Source organism: Carica papaya, chromosome 5, assembly GCF_054855325.1.
Source record: "Carica papaya isolate Zhongbai chromosome 5, ASM5485532v1, whole genome shotgun sequence".
Lineage (NCBI taxonomy): Eukaryota > Viridiplantae > Streptophyta > Magnoliopsida > Brassicales > Caricaceae > Carica > Carica papaya.
Genome location: NC_142313.1, coordinates 3,332,204 through 3,355,713, shown reverse-complemented (window position 1 = coordinate 3,355,713; position 23,510 = coordinate 3,332,204). Strand labels below are relative to the sequence as shown.

Sequence of the window (23,510 nt, the reverse complement as noted above, 5' to 3'; positions counted from 1 at the left end):
ATGATATACTAAAAATATGAAAAAAAACATAAATATTTAACAAAATAAAAATAGTGAGAAACTAAATGCATAACAGATATCCAAATTAAAATATTTTTATTCAGTTTTTAAAATTTTAGTAATTTTTAAAATATTTAATTTTAGAAAACAAAATAATATATATCATCCTTAAATCAACAAAAAAATATATATTAAATATAATAAAATATAAGTTTATTATTTAAAAAAATAATTAAAAAAGAAGAACTTAACCGAAGTCACTTCAGAGCCGAAGTTCTCTCCTTCCTTTTTCCTCCTCTCTTGATCACCAACGGTAGGCAGCCGCAGCAGGCCAGCAGCGCCTGTCGATTAGATGATCATCAATTCATGTCTCTCGCCCAGTCAATTGCCAGCCTCACGATGCCTGTCAAGCACGCACAGCACCTGAACAGTGAGATGTAAGTTTTTCTTAATTTGTTTTAGAATTTCCATCGTTTGTATGGTTTTTTCTTGCCTGCTTGCTTAGTGTTGTTCTTGTAGACTTGTACTCGGGTTCTAATGTGGTTTAATTGGGTTTCCATGATATTGATGTGTATATTTTTGTCAATTATTTCTGTTCGAATGTCTATTATTTCGTGAAGCAGATAGATTGAGGAATATTGCGAACTGGTTAATGTACTCTGAAGTCACTATAACAACTTAGAAATGTTGAGATGTGGTTTAAATTTACTTCAATTTAGATAGAAGAAGATGAATATTTTCCCACGGGGCTAAATTGATCTGAGGGTCATTTTTTTTTTTCTAATAGTTATCATCTACTTACGACCACATACACTTTTTGCCTATTTAACCGCAGTTTCAATTATATTCTATATACTGCTATGCCCATTTGGGTGTCAACTGATATCAAAACAAGGTGGTATCCATGTTCCTGAGGAATCATATCAAAAATTCAAGTGGAAGCAGCACTGTTCCACCACCACAAAACCACTAGTCTTACACCGAGATCCATCCAAACAACTCATTCACATGACTCTTTGGAGAGCTCATACCATTTTATCGATTCTGTCCAACAGGATTCTCCATCCAAGTATTCATAATTTCTCGTCCGGTAGGCTCTCTAATTGTTCTTGGGTGTAGTTCCCGTTATTTTGGTTTTCTTTCCTTACAGTACCGAGAAAATTTGTATATTTGAAGTGGCAAAATGTGATTAATTTTTGTTTGTAAGCTGCTAATTACAATGAACGGGAATATGCTACATCAATTGGTATGTGCTAAAGCTACGACCGCACTAGGATAGGATTTGTTTAGGTCGTGCTTCTGACTCTTTGAGCTCTAAGGAGACAAGATTTCAAGTCTGGTTGATGAATCGTGACCGTGTGATTAGAGCGTGATTAATGGCGTAAGCTGTTCGTGAACCGTCGATGCTGTTGGAACGATCACACGGCTTTCTAACAGACTTAATCAAATATTTTCACTTTTTATTTTAAAAAAAAAGGAAAAAAAAGAAAAAAAAAAACTGGTATGTTCTAAAGCCTTGTATCTAGTTAATGCTCCTTGTAAAGTCAAATTGGACAAAGAAGAACCTTTTCTGGTTTTATCTTCCTTTCAAACCTATGCTATAAAATGCTAGGGCACATTAAATAGAGAACCCAAGGATCTCCTTAACTCAGACTACTTACGAAGCTTCAGAGAATTTTGTGCACATTGTGTATTCAAATTAGAACAGTCTTTTATTAGCTGAGGAAGTACATTGCTCTTTTAAGGTTAAAACTGCCCTTAAGAATAACAGCTGTCTGGACTTATTCTATATCCCTGAATGTTCAAAAAAAATATAGGAAACAAACTTATTCAAACATTAAAAACTAGTTCGTGATTTGGGGGGATAAATGGTTTGGTATAAGCCCACTGAGAGTTTGGTTCCTAATATTTTCTCATTAGCCAAAGGTGAGGAGGCGATAATGATGTTGTGAAGACAAATTTGAATGGAAGTACTGTTAGGAAAAGCACTATCCCCAGGAACCTCAATCATTAGAGGATGTTCATGGATTTGATGGCTCTTTTATCTAGGTTTCGGGTGGATCCTTCCGAGGAAGATTATCCTGTTTGGTTCCTTCCCCCATCATGGGAAATTCCCAGTAAAATCTCATAATAAAAATTGTTTCTCTCAGAATGCTATAACCTTTAAACTTCAATGGAATCAAATTTGGAAGAGCAGCATCCTCCTGTATAGGTTTTTTGTTTGAAAAGCTACACGGGGAAGAATCTTAATCCTGGACAACCTTACGAAATGGGCAAAATTATTGTCAACAGCTGCCCTTTGTGTCTATGTGAGCAGGAATCTCTGAACTACCTACTCCTTTGGTGTTTAGGCTAGAAAGTTGTTGGATGCATTAAGTCTTCTCAATCAATCTTGGGCAGTTTCATGGTTGGTGACGGATGATTTCTGGGCATGGGGGACTTGAGGATTTATAGATCTAGAAATAAGCTTTGCAATCGTATTCCTGTTATTTTTCAGGTTATTTGGAAGGGAAGAAAGAAAAGATTTCTCGAGGGATTGAGTCATGACATAAATAGAGAAGAAGATTTTGGGGATATCATAGACATCATTTCTACTTTGTAAATATTTTGTATATGAGTAGCACCTCCTTGGTGCCTATTAATATACTTCACACTTTTTATTTCAAAAAAAAAAAAAGATTTCTTGAGGGAGATTGTTCCCCTTCTTATAGAACTAACGACTCTTGGTTGTCCTTAACCCAAAAGAAAAAAGAAAGAGAGAGATATTCTTTGTTGTTGGTTTTATTCCGTGGATATTTTGTTGACAAGGTATCCTTTTATTCACAACAAGCATTTAGGAAGCCTTAGTGATTTGTCTGATGATCTTTTGTAATTTCTTTTACGAGCACTCGATTGGTGCCTACTAATGGCACTTCTTTTTTTCTCAAATAAAATCTCTATCTCAGTGACAAGTTTTGTGATATTCTCCTAAGAAGTTGTATTGTTATTATTGTTCACTTCTTTATTTATCAGCAACATGAAGTAATGAAGATGGAAATCAGATTTTCATATATTTTAGATTTTGTTTTAGTATTTTTTTTGGGAGATATTTTTCCAAAAGAGTAAGGTTACATAATTTTTTTTTTTGAAATAAGAGTAAGGTTTACATAATGAAGTTGGTCTTTCATGCTCTGTGTTTCCTGGGTTCCTTCCTTCTGAATTTTTGTGTGGTTACTTAGAAAATGGGAAACTAAAGTTTGTTGTTGGTATATTAATTGCTCTGTTATAGTAGTCATGAAATTTGAAGTTGCAAAGTTAATTTCATTAGATTTCTAAGCTGATACTTTAAAGTCCCTAATTAATCAGATTTAGATAAATTAGTTTCTTCTTTTTTGTTGATTTAATATGAAATATATTTGTTTAAACTAAGATTACGTTTGGTTCGTTTCTCATATAATTATTAGTCGATTCTTATTTCTTATTGTTATTCTAATATTGTTAATATGCATAATCATAAAATTATCTTTTACATTTCAGTTGGCATCACCTCCACTTTGTATTCCCAAGAGGCGGCCAATAGGAACTTTCCATACTTCTCGCCTCGTAAGAATTGAATTCCGGTCTCCACCTCAAAGTACGAATTAAATTCTCATTACTTAGTTACAAGGTGATAGTTATGAGTAACTAAAACGCACAAAAAATTGTAACAATCCATATGCTAATAGAAAATCTGGAACTGGTTATCAAATAGAAAATGAATTGAACAGATAGTAACTGCTGTTTGATAAGAACATAGGTTTCGGTCTTCCTCAGATGTAAGTGTCTGCCAGATTGCTGTATGTGTTCCTTCTCAAAGATGGACACTCAGCTGTGACTTATTTGTACGTCTTTTTATGTATGTCAAGTTTTTGTTGCATGAATACTGGGCGCACTGGGAAGCAGGCAAAGGCAAGATTGATACTTTAACTTCTTTTGTGCACCTCCTAATAAAGACACAAATTGATGTAAGGATAGAGAAAATAATTTCTTTAAAGAGAGAATCAACTAAAAGGGAATTTTTCTTTCTAAATCATGTAATATCTTAAAAGAAGAGAAAATCAAATCTCATTCTTTAAAGAATCAAATCACACGGTTTAGGAAAAATATGGGTGGTTTCTTTGCTCTTTTATATCCGGGCTTAATTATTCATATTTATTTCTTCTAATTCCTCCTCAATTAATTAAAATATTCTTATTTAAAAAGAGAATATACTATCTAGTCTATTTTAATTAAAATTTTCTTAATTTTTATTATTTTTTCATTTAACATAAAACTTAATTTTTTGTAATTTTTTCCATTAATTTAGAATATTTATTTTCTTGTAATGCATATGATCTACTCTATAAATAGGTTTTTAATTCACAATTGTAATAATTCAGGTTTGAGAATAATAAAACTATAAATTTTAGTTTTCAATTAGTTAGGTTTCGTCAACTTTTTTACATTTAACTTAATTAACCATATTTATTTTTCTTAATTACTTCATAATTAATCAAAATATTCTTATTTAAAAAGAGAATATCATATTTAGTCTATTTTAGTCAAAATCTTTTTAATTTTTATTATTTTCTCATTTAATACAAAACTTAATTTTTCTATAATTTTTACCATTAATTTAAAATATTTATTTTCTTGTAGTGCATGCGACATACTTTATAATTAAGTTTTTAATTTTCATATTATAATCATTCAAGTTTGAGAATAATAAAACTATGAAATTTAATTTTCAACTAATTAGGTTTCCTCAACTTTTTTGTTGAATGATAATTGATTTAACTTGTCAAAATAAGTTCTTGTGGTATTTTATCAATTTTTTTTTAACTTGATTTTTAACTTATCAAGTCCATACTTGTGGCGTTTTTAATCAATTCAAATTATCCCAATTAACTTGGTTGACATTCACATGTTGAATGTAGGTCAAATAAGGAAGGTTTGTTGAGAGTTTTATGCTTCTGAATACTGATGTTATGTGCGAGATTCTTGATCACGTTAATTGATCCTGGATTCTGAATCACAAATTTTATTTTTGCTCTAAAAAAAAATAAAAACAAAAACAAAAACAAAAGCAAAAACAGGACTAACCTTGTAATGTGATGAAAAGTGAATAAATAAATTATAAATCTAATAGTCTGTTTTATGTCACCGATACATGTAGAGAATTAACAGAAATAATAAGTCTTTTTTATTTATCTTTTTTATATAGTTATTCATCCATTGCACAGACCGAAGACTTGCTGGTGATTTCATGAAAAACCTGTGAGCTCAAAAGCTGTGCAAGATCAGAAATCATCTTTCTAAAAATAATGCCTTCATTAACTGACATTTTCTTGAGGGTTGCGTTTATAGGATGATACATCTTCCTTTTAACCCAAATTCTGTCCATCCTGAAGTTGTAATCATTTGAAGTCTTTTTTTTGGTTTGTCTCCATTTATCATGTACCATCAGCAACTAAAAGATACAAGTATTTCACATTCTGCAAATGTGGCTGATATGCAAACTCAATCATTGCACAAAAAAAAGAGGAGACAAACACTTCACCTTGATATAAGTTCACAAATTGGTAATTGCATGCCACTTTCTTCTATGCATATCGGCACAAATATCCACAATATGGAGGTGAACCCTGGCCAAGATGGCAAGCTAGTTCAATCAACATGAACTAGCACCAAGATCCTTAAGTAGCTCAAATCTAGGTACTGTTTAGTTAAGACTATCATCAGGTACTAAAAAGTTGGTCAACTCTTCGTTGTTATGCCACAATTTGTATAGTTTCAAAACCAAGTCATAGAGCTTGGAAGCTTTGGAAAGGCAGGCAGAGCTGATGGTTGGGTCGAAGGCCTGTTGTGTAATGAGTGGCAATGAATCCAGTTGATCATCTGTAACCTCCTAAACTCTTAACATAATAGAAATGCTCTTGCATGTTTTGTTGTGTCTGCACGCACATAGGCGTTATCAGTATGCAGTGATAACTAACCCCGACTATTGGTTTCAGCAGTATTTGATTTGTCACCAGCAAAGTTTAGTAACATTGTTCGAGTTATAAGTTAATTTATCCGGTAAAGAAGTATGTTTCTTATTTTTTATTATTAAGCACACTCATAAATAAATTTTGACTGTACAAGTCGGCGAAGTGAGTGTCTTTCAATTTATTTAGTCTGATATGCAAAAATTAGTCTTGATAATATATGCACATTTATGCATATATGTAACTATTTAAAGCATTGGACAGATGCAGGTGCTATTAACTGTTTGACTACTGACAAGTTTGAGATATTTATGCATGGTCCATGAATCTAAATTGAGTAGGTCGTCGGCCATTAATACTCTGTGCATTTAATTGGGTTGACTACCTCCCAAATTTGGCAATATCTTCTAGGTTTGCTCCCGCAGGACCGCCCCATAAGCGCATGGCCCATGGGGGTTCTGGCTGTGGACACCCATCTTGTGTAATGGAATTATTCTGACGGGGGGGGGGTACCACGTAATTGTAAGGCTTATGGTACTGAATTATTAAATTAATTTTTAAATTTTGATATGTATTATAATTTATTATTTAATTTCCTTTTTTATTATTTTTAATATTTAATATTTTTATTTATTTGAATAATCAGTTTTATTTTTAATAAAAAAAATTAAAAGCATTTGAATTGCATTTTAATACTCTTAAAAAATAATTTGAAAATAATTATTAATTAATTAGTTAAATTAATAATTGTTTATTTTATAAGACGAACATAATAAAGTAAAACTTAAAATTGTGAATTGTTTTTAAATAAAGTAATAAAGTATTTAGATAATTTAATCAAAATAAACTTTTTTTATTTTTTTTGACTTTTCTAAAAATAAAAAATAAAGAATATTATTATACACAAAAATTGTAACGCCCAAACAATTGGGCATTTTTGTTATTATATTATTAATTTTATTTATTAAGTTTAATATAAAAAAAAAAGAGTGTCACGTCAGCAGCCACGTCAGTGGCCCAGTCAGCAGCCCTGGCCAATCAGGACCTGCCGCGTGGCAAGACCACGTCGACCCGGGGACGGGCCACGTGGGCGATCCGCGTGCGCACGATCGGACGGCCCAGATGCATCCCCGTGCGCACGGACGGCCAAGATTCAATCAAAAACGGACGGCCCAGATTTAATCAAAATGGACGGCTGAGATCAAAAGGCAAAAGGGTATAAATAGAACCCCCACACCTGACCACAAAAACCCTAGCCGCCTGCCCTCGCCGGAGAAGACGAACTAGACGCCGGAGGAGACGGCCGCCGCCACCCGCCGCCGCACTGGGGAGATTTCCGACCGCCGATCGAAGTAAATTTCATACGCTCGATTCGTTTTTCCACGCTGAGTTCCCCTGTGGCCAAATCGGAGCCAAAATCCCGGCCAAACGGCCAGAAAATACGGCCGAAACCCAGCGGCGCCGCCGCGCCCCTCCTCGGTTTTTGCCTCCGATGAGGCCCTTCCTGGGCTCCGTTTGATGCAATTTTTATATTACCGTGATCACCATTCTTTTCTCTACAGGTTGATCGGAGCCGAATCACCAAAACACGAACCTCGTCGGAGAGCCGCCGCACTCGAGAGCACCGCCGCCGGTAAACTTCGGTTTTTCGTAATTTTTTGGCCCCCCGAGGGCCCTAGGTTTGTTTTATCACAGGGACCGATGTAAGTGTGGCCGAATTCGGCCAGAAACGGCCGAAAACGGCCAACCCGAGGCGAATCGCCGCTGCAAGCGGCGGCGCCATCGCCGGAGCACGGTGGCAGAATTGCGATATTGACCGAAAGGGGCCCTGGGTCTAATTTGGGATTTTTTGGAACACGTGCAAGTACCAATAGTGCGTTTCAGGTCCCCGGAAAAAATTCAGAAAAAATTAGGGACAGCCTGTAGGCGCACTGTGAAGCCGTGTTCGGACCCCGAAACGTGTAAGGACCCCTCACCCTATTTTCTATCACGGTATTAAAGTTCAATAATGATAAAACGGTATTTCTTGAATCAACGAATGTGAAATTGCTTAAGGTCGCTAATGGAGCCCGAGTCTAGTATGTTTGTCGGTTAACTGTTATTTGGCCTATTTTACAGTTTTAAATGCAGTATGAGGTCTGATGTTTTCATTTCATAGTTTCATGTGCATATTTTACTGTTTTATTGATTATGGATTGAATGACTGAGTAACCGATGCTGTATGTTGTCTTGTTTGGCATAAATTACTGTTTTACTTGTTTGTGTGTGAATTAATGATGCTGACTGAGGAAAAAGAGAATGAAAGGTTATGTAAATTGATAATCGTATAATGTGATCAGCCTGACTAGATATCTTGGGAGATGGTGGACGGACCGGGTCCGTATGGAACCCTACCGGGATTGTAGTCTCTCATACCAGATGGGGTATGAAGACCTTATGTGTTTTGGCGCCCATACCGGACGAGGTATGGGGACGGCCCGTTTCACCCTCATACCGGACGGGGTATTGAGGTTTATAGTTTTGGCGCCCATACCGGACGAGGTATGGGGACAGCCCTGGAATCAGGTTGTAAATGTTAAAGGTTCACGGGTAGCGGACCCCTATGGATCCCCACGTATACTAGTAGGCTGGTAAAAGAGGAAAAATATGTTGTGTAATGATTGAATTACAAAAGGCGTGATAAGTATTATGTTATACAGTTTATATGATTTCATGATGATGATAATGTTATTGCTTTCGTATATTGTTTTATGAATTTCACGAGGTAAGTGGATGGTAAAGGTTTTATTATTGATAAAAGGATTTGTTGTAAATTATGCTCCATTGGTCTTTTTGTGTTTTCTACCCACCTTTACTTCCGTGACGGTGAGATATCGTGATGTCTTTACTGGGTTAGTGTAGCTCATTCCTTATTTAATCATTTCAGATCAGGAAGACATTGTTCCCGAGTCCGTTCCGCAGGAAGACGACGAATGGGACGCCTAAAGACTCCATAGTCATCATATTCATAGCTTTTACTTTCGAGTTTCTCTTTTAGTTAGTTTGATCTTTTATATTTTGAGCACGTTTTTGGTTTTAGTGTAAAGGATGTTAATCGAAATTTTGACTTCGCTTCCGCATTTGATATTTTTAATACACATATTTCATTTTAAATTTTCAGGGTCCTTACAAAAATATTAAAAATCGATCAAGAATCGATAACAAAATATCTTTTTAATCTAATATGTTACGACCAGACAAAATAAAACTCTTTTTTTTTATATAATTTTTGTAGCACAATTTATTGAAAATAATGCATTTGGCAATTTTACTTTCTTGGTCCAAACAATGCCCTCATCAAATGTCCACCAACCATCCCCTTTTGCCCATGTGCTTCTTATTAATTTTCAAAGGAAACCAAAACCTGCAAGATGCAATATGGAAAATCAATGAAAGAACATAAATTAGTAAATTAAAAAAAAAAAAAAACATTTTTCTTTTATCATAAATCAAGGGATTTGATTTGGTCAATGAGACTTTTTTTTTTTTATATATATAAATAAATTTTTAATGAGATGACATCCTTTTCAATAACAATAATAAGGAACAAGTCAGGGCTTACCTGTTCCTGAACAAACACATGCATGCCAGTGGATAACAGGTGTATACACCCCCTTGAAATTTCATCACACCAGTCTAAATATCCATATTTTTAGATTTTATAAAAAGCAACCCAACTAATTACAAAAATAATGTTATATATATATATATATATGTTTGATGGCCTAAATTCATTTATTGTAGATGTGAAAAGAGAGATTGTATTTAATATTTTTCAAATTAAACAAAAATCTCAATTAAAATTAAAAAAATACTCTCATAAAAAATATTTATTTTTAAAATATGCATTATTAATTTTTAATTTGTTTATCGTAAAAATAAAATGTAACAACTCCTATTTAACGTTCTTTATTTTTTTTATAATAATAATTAACTCGTACTAATTTTATCAATTAAAATTATATTTAGAGTGATTAATTATCTTTTTGTTTTTTTTCTTAAAAGCTTAGATGTTATTTTCTAAACATATATATACTATGATATGAATATCGTTTTTCTCTTAATAAACGATTAATCTTTCAAGATTATTATTATTGTGAAAGGAAAGTTTTATTTTTATTTTCAAAATTTTGAAAATACATATAGTTATTAAATTTGTTTATTAAAAAAAGTATAGAGGGTGTCAAATAGGATACTGTGCTCAATGTTTTTTTTTTTTGTATGTATATATTTTATTGAATTGTTGATAAAACTGTAGTATGAATTCAACATTATATGTATATATACACACGTATCTATGTTTTAAAACATATAAAATACTTGCATAATGATATATTTGAAAATAAAGATTATGCAAGATACATAACTATAGAGTTAGTTACTAAGTCAATCAATTATAAATGTTAGCCACTAAATTATCATAATTTATAATGAAATTAGCTGCGACAGAGTAAAATGCCAAACGAAGATATTACTTGTCGTGGAAAAAGCTATTCAATTATGGAGAGAGAAAGAGTGACTTCTTTTTATAAATAAGAACAAATTCTTTAACCTTATTTTAATGCGAAACATCAATGTCAAAAATATTTTATACACAAGTATAGCTTTTTTTATTAATAAAATATATTTAGCCATTATAGATTCTTAGATTGTAAGTATGGTCATTTCCATAAATAACATTAACAATTGCCGACTGAATTTTCACATAGCCCAAATAATTTTTTTTTTTTAATTACAAAATATATTTTACGTTATAATATTTTATAAGTAAACTTTAATCGATATGCAATAAAGTTAATAACATTAGAATTTATTAATTCAGTTTCATCTTACTAGATAATTTAAATTAATCAAAATCATACCTTACTATAATTAGATTAATATAATAAATATTAAGTTAAAAAAGAGTGAGTGAATTTATCTTACATTATTCTATTATTATAAACTGGCCGGGTCAATAATGGATGGGTCAGGTGCCACGTCATTAGGGCCCAGTACAGTATTTTTTAACCAACTTGCCGACGTTTTATAATACGACGCGTATCAAAATCTTTTAAGTCACGACTTGGAAACGACCCCTTACGTTAATGGCCTGGGTAGAACACGATAATGACTTTTATTTTATTTTTTTCGAATTATCTTATTAAAAATAATTATATAACAAGATATTTTTATAAATTAAAAAAAAAATAAACAGAATATTCAGTGGATTATTATAATTTCTTAATTGAAAATATAATACGATTTTTTTTAAAAAGATGCAAAGACAATTATCGGAGAGCCGTTGATTGGTAACGGTAACGAATAAGACAAAAAAATGAAGCGTACCAAACAAAAAATTTGCCGCGTCTTACACGCTCACACTCACCGTTTAAACGAATTCTTCGCTGAAGTCTCTGGAATCTCCCAAAAAAAGATTAAATTCTCTGATTAATCAAATTTCTCTCTCCCGATAAAATTTACTCTACCCGAACTTCTCCCCATTCCTTTCCCTCCCTTTTTCTTCATTTTCACACGCATGTATATATATATATATATATTAATAACTGAAAATAATTATCCAAATAAATTAAACATTTACTCTCTGGATCATGCGCTTCGCTCGGATCTCGCCTCTGTATTTCCCTTCCATATCTCCACCCGCTGGCTTCTTTCCATCCCATCCATTCTCCTCATCGGCACATCGAGAGCACTTCCATTAAGCTATCGATTCGTCGAGCGGCAGCAATTCTTGTCCGGGAAGGAAACAGAGGTCGTCGAAATGGAAATGAGGAAGTGATTTTGATTTTCTCATTTTGATTGAGTGTACCAGAAATGGAGGAATGTTGGTTATCGGTTGATTAATTAGCTAGCTGTTGAAAAATTGCAGTAACCAGACGGATATAATACGCTGGATTTTTTTTTTTGTTTGGGATATTGAATTGTAACGTGTAAAATGGAGAATATCGCGGCACAGTTGAAGCGAGGGATTTCGCGTCAGTTTTCGACGGGGTCGTTGCGGAGGACTCTGAGCCGGCAGTTTACCAGGCAGTCCTCGCTTGATCCTCGGCGGAACAACATGCGGTTCAGCTTCGGGAGGCAGTCTTCGCTTGATCCTATAAGGAGGAGCCCCGGCGACGGCGACGCGCTCGCTGTTCCCGAGAATCTAGACTTCACCATGCAATTGCTCTTCATGGCTTGCAGAGGCGACGCTGGCGGCGTTGAGGACTTGCTCAACCATGGGATCGACGTCAACAGCATCGACCTCGATGGCCGCACTGCTTTGCACATCGCTGCCTGCGAGGGCAACGTCGATGTTGTCAAGTTGCTCCTCAGTAGGCGGGCTAACATTGATGCTCGTGATCGATGGGGCAGTACGGTCCGTTCTTTTTTCCTCTCTTTCCTTCTACTTCCACTGCATCTGTCATTTCATCTTACTACCGACTACTAATTGTTTTTCCTAATTTATTCTTTTCCATTTTATGGTTCTTGCTATTCTTGGAGGTTTCTAAGTTTGGTAGATTCAACGTCTCGATAGACAGGCTTCAATCAATGGATTGTGCCTGAAAATAATCATCAATTTGATTTCAAGTACATTGACTAACAAAGAGGCGGAAATTTTTGTTTGAGCTTTTCATTGAAGCGCGTTTTGTTTGGACAGGCAGCCGCTGACGCGAAGTACTATGGGAATGTGGAGGTTTACAACATTTTGAAGGCTCGTGGAGCCAAAGTTCCTGTACGATTTTAAGACTAAATGTCTTGTACTTGTTGCTTGCAGTTTTTGTTTCTAAGAAAATGATGTTAACGTATTTCTGGTTACTTCAGAAAATCAGGAAAACACCGATGACGGTTGCTAATCCTAGAGAAGTGCCAGAATACGAGCTTAATCCGCTAGAGCTTCAGGTTCGAAAGGCTGATGGTATCTCAAAGGCACGTCTCTTTTTTCCTAGTTTCTTTTGGTAGTTTGTTGCTCTTCTTCATATTGCGTGTGTGAACATGATGTAATTCATGCATAACCTCAAATCACAACTTACCCTACCTTGGGTAAAATGCTCTTGATATTTTCTTTCTTGTTAATAGAATTAAATTTTCACTCATTCGTTATATATTCCTGGTTGGTTACTATCATACTTGTCATACACCATCCTTTCTTAACAAATTCTTTCCCGAGCAGTTCAATGTATCTCCAGGTATAGCTGCAATTTTTCACCGATTAGCTTAACTGAGTAGGTTACATGATCATTTTCCTTCTGTCGGTCATCTTCTTAACCGAAATTGCATCTGCTATGCTTCCTAATATATGTTCTTTTTTACTTTCCGTTCTTGAATTTGTAATAAATATCTTACAGTCACCTCTTAACAGGGAACCTATCAAGTTGCTAAATGGAATGGCACAAAAGTGTCTGTAAAGATACTCGACAAGGACAGCTATTCAGATCCTGAAAGCATGTATGTTCTTGGAACATCTTCTATTTAGTTCCTCCTTGAATTTAAGTAATAAAAATATGCTCTAGTATCTCATATTAGCCATTAATGCTTCAAGCTTTTGTTGTTTGTTTGTTTGTTTTTTTTTTTTAATGTTCTTTCCTAGGGCCTCATGCATTTGTCTGACATCTGTTTCATTTGTAACAACCAACTTCATGATGCTCAATTTTCTTTCCTACAGGTTTTTATCATGTTAAATTGTTTGAATGGCTGGGAAATCACCTCATATCTTTATTACCCACTTGATAGCTAACTTTATTATTTTATTACCGAAATGAACTCTAAAATGTCCTAAAATATATATATATATATATTAAATAAAAAGTTTTAAGTATCTATTAACAGGGTACCAAGAAAATGGGGGTACCACCCATTTAGAAATGTCCTAAAATATTAATTCCTGCTGGTAATGTTTTCTCTTTTCTTTTTCACCTTTCATTGTTTTAGTTCCATCGGCAGCAATTTGACACAATGGGGTTCCATGTCCGCTTATATACTAAATAGAAGATGTAGATCACGTGCAGTATTTAAAGTAGTTGCATAGTGTAGAAATGAAGCTAGGAAGGAATAGGTCTCTACTTGTGTCCATTAGTTTGAATGTTAATATAAGGTCAAAGCAGCCAAGCCATAAATGTAACTGAGCTTGATATTGCAGAACTTCACTTGTAAAGCAACTAATTATTTTTTTGGAAGCTTATGACCTACATATTCTTAAAGCTGTGCCATTGCATAGTTTTTAATTTCATTTTTGGAGACACATGTACATGGCTGCCTTGTGCGCTGTTCCGTTATTTTTATTTTTTCAGTAACACATTGATATCATCTTGTTCTTTTCCACTAGCTGCTCTAGAGCATGCACTGAAGTTGCAGATATCTTTTAAAATTTTACAAGAGTGTTCTCTCTTTATCTCTCTTCTGCTATTGGAGCTATCATAATTTGCAGCCCAACACTTGACGCCTAATAATGTTCTCTATTATCTAGGTAACTCAAAGCGTGTATACATGCCATCTTGAGTTCCTTTTTTGTTTGGCACTGTTTGAAGTCATACAGTGTTAAACGACTGGCCTTCTGGATAAATGGTAATTATGTGTTTGCTTGGTTTTTGGTGACAACTCATGAAAATTGTGGAACTCTTCAGATTAGGTACCTTATGACTTTTACTTTTTCTGCTCAAAAGTGACTTATCTGTTTTCTAGCCGTATGTACACTATAAAGTTTGCATTAGGTATTTTGCATTTGGAGCTACGTACTTACATTATCAAGTTTTTAAAATCCTCTCTAGTTATTTATTTGTGGTGTTCTGTTTGAAGTGATAGCAAGATTTCTCTGTGCACTTGTTTAATTCCATGGATCTAACCAATTATCTCACCTCATCTTCTTTCTCAAACAGAAATGCTTTCAAACATGAGCTAACTCTACTAGAAAAGGTTCGACATCCCAATGTCGTTCAATTTGTTGGAGCTGTCACCCAAAATATTCCCATGATGATTGTATCGGAGTATCATTCAAAAGTAAGCATCTCTCTCTCTCTCTCTCTCTCTCTCTCTCTCTCTCTCTCTCTCTCTCTCTCTGTATTTGTGATTAGTTGGATGTCCGTCCTTCCATCTCTACATTTGCATCATAGATAAAATATTAGGATGGAAGAATTCGTCTTCGTTACAAAGCATGTGTAATGTGAAAGAGATGATGCTATGGTATGCATTTATGAATTAAAGATTAAGTGCAAAACAAGGAGATCCTAAAGTACACATATTCAATAATAAGAGAGATTTCTATAACTGTAATGTTTATGTACTATTGAGGTATTCAACTTATTTCAGAGTATTAATTATAGACTTAAGTTTAGTATCTCCTATTTAATTAGGATTTTATTTAATTATTTTCATTTATAGGTTATTCCCATTAATTAGCCTATTTTCCTATTTATTAGAATTCCTAAATAGATTTAAGAATTCTTATATTGTCTATAAGCTGGCTCCTATAAATAGGATAACCTATTTTAGTTGTTTAATAGAATATTCACAGATTATTTCTTTGCGTTGTGTTATTGATTTGATCATTGAGATCCAACATTTCTTTGTCCTACATCAATTGGAATCAGAGTCTAACTTCAACTTCGTCACACTCTAAAGTATTTTATCCAAACTTCATAATCTACCGCTAAATCAAAAAGTAAAAAGAAACAAAGTTGCCTCCAAACCCTTAACACCAAAAGCCGGTGCAGGTAACACAAATCCAGACAGAGACTGTCAGCTACAAGCATTCACCAGCCTTTGCTGGGAGGTGGGTGTCATTACCACGACCATTAACACTAGAGGACATCAACTGGCCTGCCTGTCAAGTCTCAACCTCTAAATTTGCTGAAAATTGACACAGTTGCTAGAAATGGTGTTTCCAACCGCTACCTTACTGGAAATCAAGCTTCCTAGCCACCTAGACAACTAGCTAGACCAGATCTAGGACCTTCATCAAAGGTCATCTCCACAGCCAGAAACCTGGCGCTCAAAGATCACCGCAAAGTTGTGTGTGGACATCATGCACTGGAAGCCATGAAGTGAAAAGCTTCTTTTGCCACTTTTAGAGCTAAGCCGGCTCATGAGGCAAGATGTTTTTGGAGCTAAGCCTTTTCTTGGGCCGTTTTGAGCCTTTTTTGGAACCGTTTTCAATCCAACTTTGTGCCAAAACTTTGCAATCTTTTGGGGTAATTTTTAAATTTCTTCATAATTGGGAGGTTCATTCAAGAATAGGTTGGATAATATGTGCTAGGATTTTAACATTAGGAAAGGAACTTTGGATGAATTTAAAACACAAGCAGAGTGTTTGTTTAGTTACTTCCTGTTGAGCATATGGTTCAACTGTAAAGGATGGTCTATGAAATTTTTGGTCAGAATGGATATTTTTTGAACTAAGAACATGTTACTATTCATAAAGCACCAAAGAGGTTCAACTATGTACAACGATTTACAAGTTTAACAAAATATCAATAAGGTCTCTCAAATCCTCACTTAAATACAGACGTTGACCTTTAATCAAAATACTCGGAGCCTGAAACCAAGAATCCTTAATACTACCAAAGCTACCTTCTATCCCTCAAAATTCCCTCTTTTTCCTCTTTCTAAATGGCCCTAAAGGTAACCAAAAGGATAAGTCTAATTGTCGGCTTATCTCTTCCGATGCTTCTCCACATCCAAAGTTCCTCTCTTGTTGTGCTTACAATAACCCAATTTATACCTAAAATGCTATAGGCCAAAGACCACGACTGATGTTTCAGTGAACCCCAAAGAAGGATATGATTGCATGTCTCTGCCTACTCTTGCACAAGTAACACTGATTCACCAAAATTTTGTCTCTTTTGTTCAACTTGTCAAGAGTAAAACTACGTTCTCGAATTGCTTTCTGAAAAAAAAAAAACTACCCTAGAAGCTGCTTTCACCTTCCACACAAATCTCCAAGGAAATCTCTTTGACTCTTCCTCTCTGCTAATCAAGAGTTGGTAATACGACTTGACTGGGAAAAGTCTCTTGAGACAGAGGTTCAATATTGGTTCATCCTTGTTTTCCTAAAAATTTTCCACCTTTGTGGGTGCACTGAGCAGCCCCACGTACTCCTCCATCTCCCAAGTATTCAAATTTCAGTTCAGATTAACAACGCAAACACCATGGCGTAGATGTGCCTCCTTAACTGTGATATCTTTGTCTCAGTCAATATTGAAAATTGCAGGGAACTTTGAACAAAGAGCTTCCCCTTCCATCCAGTACTCCCTCCATAGACTCACTCTTTTCCCAATCCAACTTTCCATCAAATGTAGCTTTGAAATACTCACTTATTCTTAACCCAAGTGAGGTAATTGAGATGGTAAAAAATACTGGGGAAGATATTATTACTGTTGATTAATTAATTAACTGATGATATGAAAGATATAAACACAAGTGAGATAATTGAGATCGTAAAAGATACTGTAGAAGAGGTGGTTGTTCATATTGATCAAGTTGAGCTTTATAGTGATGAATCTTTTGTTTTAATAACAAGCAATGGCATTGTTCATGTTAAAAATAAGGACATTCTAGTTGATTTAAAGTCCATGAAGACAAAAGAAGCCCTACTTGTAGAAACTACAACAAGAAACACTTTTTGCAACTAATATTAATAAGCAAAGTTTTGATGGTTCTTCAATTTGTAGATTTTGTTATGATTGCTCCATTACTCCTTCAAAATCCATGATTTTGGAAATGTTTTTGTTTTCTCACAACAATCAAGTTTTACAAGTTTCAATTGTTAGGAAAACAAGTTCTAATTTTCATTTTATTTCTACTTTGACACTTCAAAATTCTGAAGTGATGCAGAACGAGAAGACCTTAAATTGTATATATTTCAATGATAATAGATATTTATGCCATTTTAGTGTTTATGTATTATTATGATATTTAGCTTATTAGGACCTATTAACTATAAGCTAATTAGTATGAATTTATTATTTTTGTTTTAGTTAAGATCTTATCCAGTTATAATATATCATAGGTTATTCCAATTAATCTGCTTGTTTTCCTAGTCAGTAGAATTTTGAGATAGACTTAAAATCTTTTATTTTAATTATAATATATTATCTATTAATAAGGTACCATACCTTACTTATTGAGATTCGAGATATATAGTCTTGTCTCTTAATATATTTTCTTTAAGTATTATGTTCTAGTTCTCTTTATCCAACATCACTTCGGCAATCAGATTTCTGTTACATGAAGTGGCACAAATAAACTCGAATAAATCTTAACCGTTCTGGATCTCTTATTCATGCTACCTTTAGTTTGATGTTTCAAGCCTTCTAGAATGGAGGTTCTGGTATTTCAGAGTTTCTGTCTTACTTACTGCAAAGGGAATTTAAAAATTGTTGAATACACTGCTTATTTCTTTTTGTATAATTTCTTTCTTTTATCACATCATTCTTTTTGGATAATTTCTTCTTGTGTCACTTTACTTTATGTGGATGAATGACCAGGAATACTGCACTCACTTGATATGGATGTTGTCGTTTGATTGCAGTATTAACATTGCCACTTTGTCGGTAAATTTCAGGGTGATTTAGGTAGCTATCTTCAAAAGAAAGGGCGTCTTTCTCCATCTAAAGCTCTAAGATTTGCTCTTGATATTGCAAGGCATGTGAAGTTTTTCTAGGAATGCATTCTAAAACTTTCATCTCAATTGCATTCTCACGTGCATATTTCCCAAAGGAGCTTTGAGCATGAGAATTCATAGAAAGTTCTTGTAGATTCATCACTTTAGTAATTCATTTCCAGTTTGTTCATTTTATGACTTCTTCTCCAATTTCTTGTTATCAGGGGAATGAATTATCTGCATGAATGTAAACCAGATCCCATCATCCACTGTGATCTAAAGCCAAAGTAAGACAACCAAATGCAAAAGTTGATCAGATGTGTGTTGAATCCTAAATTAAATTTTTTTGTACTCATTAGGATGTCCTATTCTTTAATATTTGAAATTTTCATAAGGTGCCAGAAATATTTTGCTGGATAGTGGAGGTCAGTTGAAGGTAGCTGGATTTGGTTTGATAAGGTTGTCAAAAATTTCACCTGACAAAGCAAAAATAGTGCAGCCAAGGACACATATAGACCTTGCAAGTAAGTTTATGAACGCAGAGTAGTCTTTGCTGTTCTGATTGTTCTTTTCTGAAACATGACTCATAATATATACTCTAAAGTAGCATTTGATGGTTAGAAAAAGAACAAGGACTAAACTTTGTTGGACTTTCTTTATTGAAACAGAACTTATGTATTAGTCTCATCCCATATGCTTCTTTAAATTGGAAACATACTGGACGGATACTAAACTACAAGAAGGACCAGAAGATCAATTATTAATGCTATCTTAATTTGCTACCTTAGTAAAACACTGAAGTGTCTAAATGAATATTCTTTTCTTTTTTCATTTTTATTGACCAGTTTTGATTTTAGTTATCTTTCTCATTTGATGTTAATAACCAAAACAATTTACTCATATTTTACACATTTACATTCATTGGATATTTTCAATGGTAGCACCTGTAATATTTATCTGATTTAGTGTGCTGCATTGAAGTTATGGTCATACAACATAAGTTAGATCTAGATTACTTAAATAGATTCAAAATTATAATTCTATTAGATATGAAATTGTTTTACTATTTAGAACTCTATTATTGTAGTTTTAGTAACTAGGATTTTATTCTTTATATTTTTAGTTTTTTTACTGTGTTAGTATTAGTATTTCCTAATGTTTCTAGTATTAGTATTTCTTTGTCTAGTCTTATTTGGAAAAAATTACTTCAGAGTAATTATGAAATATCTTTATAATGTTGCTATTGAAAAAAACTTCATTTATTCAATAAAATATTTTGAGAGTTTCTCATGGTTGTGTAATGCAATCAACATTTCAAGTGTGATTTTAATACCTCATATATGTGATATATAAGAAATTCTAGCTGTAGTATTTAGGTTTTTATCCTCAAATACGCAAATTCTCTCTTATTTGTCGTACATCATATGGTCCAACTTTTTGTTTCTGATGCATCTATGAGTAGGATGTATGTTGCTAAGAAGTAAAACCTGGCTGTTTATGTTTAATGACCTGAAAGAAGCCAATACTGATAATTAGCATGCAAATTTTTAATTTTTGTTCCTTAATATTCTGCTTCTTTGAGAAGATCAATAATCTGCTTTCTTAACTGTAGACTATTATGCGGCGCCTGAGATTTACAATGAGGAAATATTTGATAGGAGCGTGGATTCACATTCTTTTGGTGTGATTATATATGAGGTACCTTTATTTTCTTGAAAACTTGTTACTCTACTGATGATCAGGTATATACAGTTAAAATAATTGGATGCATTTTGTGATGCTTTATGCCTTTTTAAATGAACTTATGTATGGCCAACATCATTTAATAAACAGTAATGACTTATTTTCTTCCTTCATATGCATGCACTTATTTTGTCTTTGGGTGTGAGAAAGAAATATTTGTTCTGCTCTGAAGGAGTTAATAATGTCATTTGGGAAATGTAATATTCTTTAAAAATAAAAATCCTCATCAAAATCTGCCTCTGCTTACTGGGAATTCTTGCTACTTCCATATCAATGATATTTCAGTCTACATTCAAAAAATCCAAGCTTTAACTACTTGCATCTTGAATATTTTCGAAATGGGCACAGATGATGGAGGGAGTTCAACCTTTCCATCCCAAGACCGCTGAAGAGACTACAAGAATGATGTGTTTAGAAGGAAAGAGACCGGCATTCAAGTCCAAGTCAAGGAGTTATCCTCCAGAAATGAAAGAGTGAGTTTAATTTTTAGCAAAATAATAGATTTATCAGCTGGCTCTCGAAGCTCGGATGTCCCCCTTTCATCTCTAGTTAAGTAATATGTTTCTTTTCTTGACTCAGCAAAAGATAGTTAAATTTGTAACAATATCATTTATGATAAGTGAGGATTTATATCATTTTAGGTTTTTAGCTTTGATGAGGATTGATTGGAACATTCTTCTCATGACTCTTTATTATTCTTATTAATAGTTGTAAATATACAGTGGAATAACATGACTGGTCACTAGGTATTACTTAATATTGTTGTTTTCAGTCTGTAAATGAATAAACTGATGATTTATAATGCTGAAGCATTCATTTCTTTTAGAGAGCAACAAGAAATTTAATTTCCACTATTTTCTTTTACCTTTTTTTTATATATGCAGGTTGATTGAGGAATGTTGGGCTCCAGAATCTGTTGCTAGACCAACTTTCTCTGAGATCATTGTACGATTGGACAGGATAGTTGCTAATTGCTCAAAACAAGGATGGTGGAAAGACACCTTCAAGCTTCCTTGGTATGTTTCTGTTAGCAGATTTGTTGTTAAATTTTATAAATAAATGAGTGCATGTAAATTATTGTTCACAGATCTTATACATACCCAAGTCAAATGCTTGGGAAGATTAATGAAAAATGCAAGCTACCTAGGTTTTCTGCAATAAATGAAGTCTCTTGCGACTGAAAACAAACAGTTATTCTAGGAATGTAAAAGCATCCAGTTAATATGAACAATAGCTGCTGGGAATTTCATCCACTTGGATGTATTAAACAAGAATGGAACTTCATGTGGGAACTTGGTTTCCCTCAGCAGTTCTGACAATCATGCAGTCGGTAATGAGATTATGGTGAAAGTTTGTCTATAGTATGCAAGAAACAGTCTTGTCAAATAATGTTAACTGGAACACCAGAAGCAATCTGATGAACATGTCCGGACGGATGGAAGGAAAATTGGTCATTTTAGTCTGTGTGTGAACTCTCATTGTAAAAAACTTCTACTTACGGAAAAAAAAAATTGAAATTAACATATCAAACCTTTGAGGATATAGCATAAAGTGTTTCCAATTAGAGCTTGGTAAGACTTAAGAGTCCAAGAAAACTTATGAGCAGAGGATAAAAAGTTGATTTGTCACTGGACATAACTGCATCTAACCTAGTTAACTTATTCCAAAACCTTTTGTAATAAAAAGTCATGGGGTGGCTTGCAGGAAATAGAGGAGGCGGGGTTACTTCAGGAAAGGACGATGGATAAAGTGTAGGGATTTTCTGCCTCAACAGTTTTGGAGCTTCAAGTACATTTCATAAATCTCGATTCCAATAAGAATGAATCTTCAAGCACATAACTACCTCAAAGATAAAAATGAAGAATTTTGCCCTTGTTCTTTCTTCTCCAAATGAACTGTAATAGTTACTTGTTCTTGTATAATGTGTTAAAAGTGCTATATCTCTTAGATCATCTATTAGCACATAGGAAAATAATGAAATACTGTTGCAATGGGACTATGTTCATCACTTAATCAAAAATTGATAACCCAATGTGCAACCCTTGTATTGACTCATTATGTTTTTTCTCATGGAGCTATTTTGTCATTCAGCTGGGTTTGTTCACGTTTAAAGTGTTTCCTATTACTACTGTAACGTACATTATATTTTTTCAATAAAATTTAAAAGAAGATGTATTAATTTTTAGCGTATAATAACTTGTATATAAAATAATTTGAAAATTAAAGGTTGAACCCGAGCTAATTGAGATCCCAATAGAGGGAACATGCCAGTTAAGTCATTTTTCTCTTGAATTGTTACTGCTCTATCATATATAGCGAATCTGTAAGTGCAGAGAAGTGCCTTCTTCTTACAACTAGAAAATAAATTATTATCACACAAGTGTTTGAAATTGAAAAAAAAAAAAAAGGAATGTTACTTAAATAAGTATCAAAATAAATTGTCGAAAAAAAAAAAGTATTACTCACGTAGGTAGCTCATCACTGTAAATCTTTTTTTCCCCAAGTCAAGCCCACACAAAGTTCGTAAGTACTCTAACTTTCACCCTCCAAACCACAGTAAATCTACTTGGATGCATATAAATAATTCTTTTATTACAACAGTTAAAATATTAGATATAAAATATTAATGCACCGAAAAAGAAGACCATCGGCATAAAACTTAAGGTATTCATAATAAAAATTATCATCAAATAGAGCGAACCATGGACATAGCATATAAATTAATGATCGTCTAGTAGTGGATTAATCTTAAGACACTGGTATTGTAGCACGGAATTAGATTTTAAGCAAGTTTAATGATAATGTATTTATTAATAAAGAAAATAACTTGATATATAAAAATATTTTTACCCAACTTAATTAGAAATACCGTATTTCTTTTTTCAAGAATAAAAAGTTAAATATAAAAGGAACATTCATCTGTTTTTTTACTTAATTTTGATTATGAAGGAGATTGAAGAAGATTAATAATTATGGTTTTGATGTTTACCTAATTTTAATTTATCCTCATTTTCTACTCTAAACCATGACATTTTTTTTTCTCAAATAAGACTAGAATTTTTCACTTTTTTTTTTCAATTTTAATGGGGTAAATATATTCAAAATAAATGCATATTTTCATAATTAATTTATAATAGAAAATTTTTGAGATTAAGTTCGATGATATG

The 23,510-nt window shown here is 33.4% G+C and overlaps 1 protein-coding gene, 1 long non-coding RNA gene and 1 pseudogene across 3 annotated transcripts; all 3 read left to right on the top strand.

Moving 5' to 3' along the window:
• Positions 1-231: 231 nt before the first annotated feature.
• LOC110826275 (uncharacterized) lies at positions 232-3,899 on the top strand. Its single transcript, XR_002542018.2, has 2 exons — positions 232-437; positions 3,517-3,899. It is a non-coding gene; the product is annotated as an uncharacterized LOC110826275 (long non-coding RNA).
• LOC148253676 (small nucleolar RNA U3) lies at positions 1,262-1,440 on the top strand (annotated as a pseudogene).
• A 7,553-nt stretch (positions 3,900-11,452) lies between the features above and the next one.
• On the top strand, positions 11,453-22,433 carry LOC110826270 (integrin-linked protein kinase 1-like). Of its 2 annotated transcripts, none has more exons than XM_022056885.2 (12): positions 11,453-12,381; positions 12,664-12,738; positions 12,828-12,932; positions 13,366-13,451; positions 14,879-14,999; positions 18,562-18,641; positions 18,825-18,887; positions 19,003-19,124; positions 20,213-20,298; positions 20,692-20,816; positions 21,228-21,359; positions 22,048-22,433. In XM_022056885.2, exons 1-12 carry the CDS (start codon positions 11,959-11,961, stop codon positions 22,052-22,054), a joined length of 1,425 nt encoding a protein of 474 aa, XP_021912577.1. In that variant the 5' UTR covers positions 11,453-11,958; the 3' UTR covers positions 22,055-22,433. The 2 variants fall into 2 exon arrangements, with proteins under 2 accessions (XP_021912577.1, XP_088075679.1); XM_088219553.1 differs by having other exon boundaries at positions 12,219-12,381; positions 12,668-12,738.
• Positions 22,434-23,510: the final 1,077 nt, after the last annotated feature.

Coding starts and splice junctions, on each gene's coding strand:
- LOC110826270 (XM_022056885.2), top strand. CDS start 11,959: ATGGAGAATATCGCGGCACAGTTGAAGCGAGGGATTTCGCGTCAGTTT. Junction 13,452..14,878: donor TATTCAGATCCTGAAAGCAT/GTATGTTCTTGG, acceptor TTTCTCAAACAG/AAATGCTTTCAAACATGAGC. Junction 18,642..18,824: donor TTTGCTCTTGATATTGCAAG/GCATGTGAAGTT, acceptor TCTTGTTATCAG/GGGAATGAATTATCTGCATG.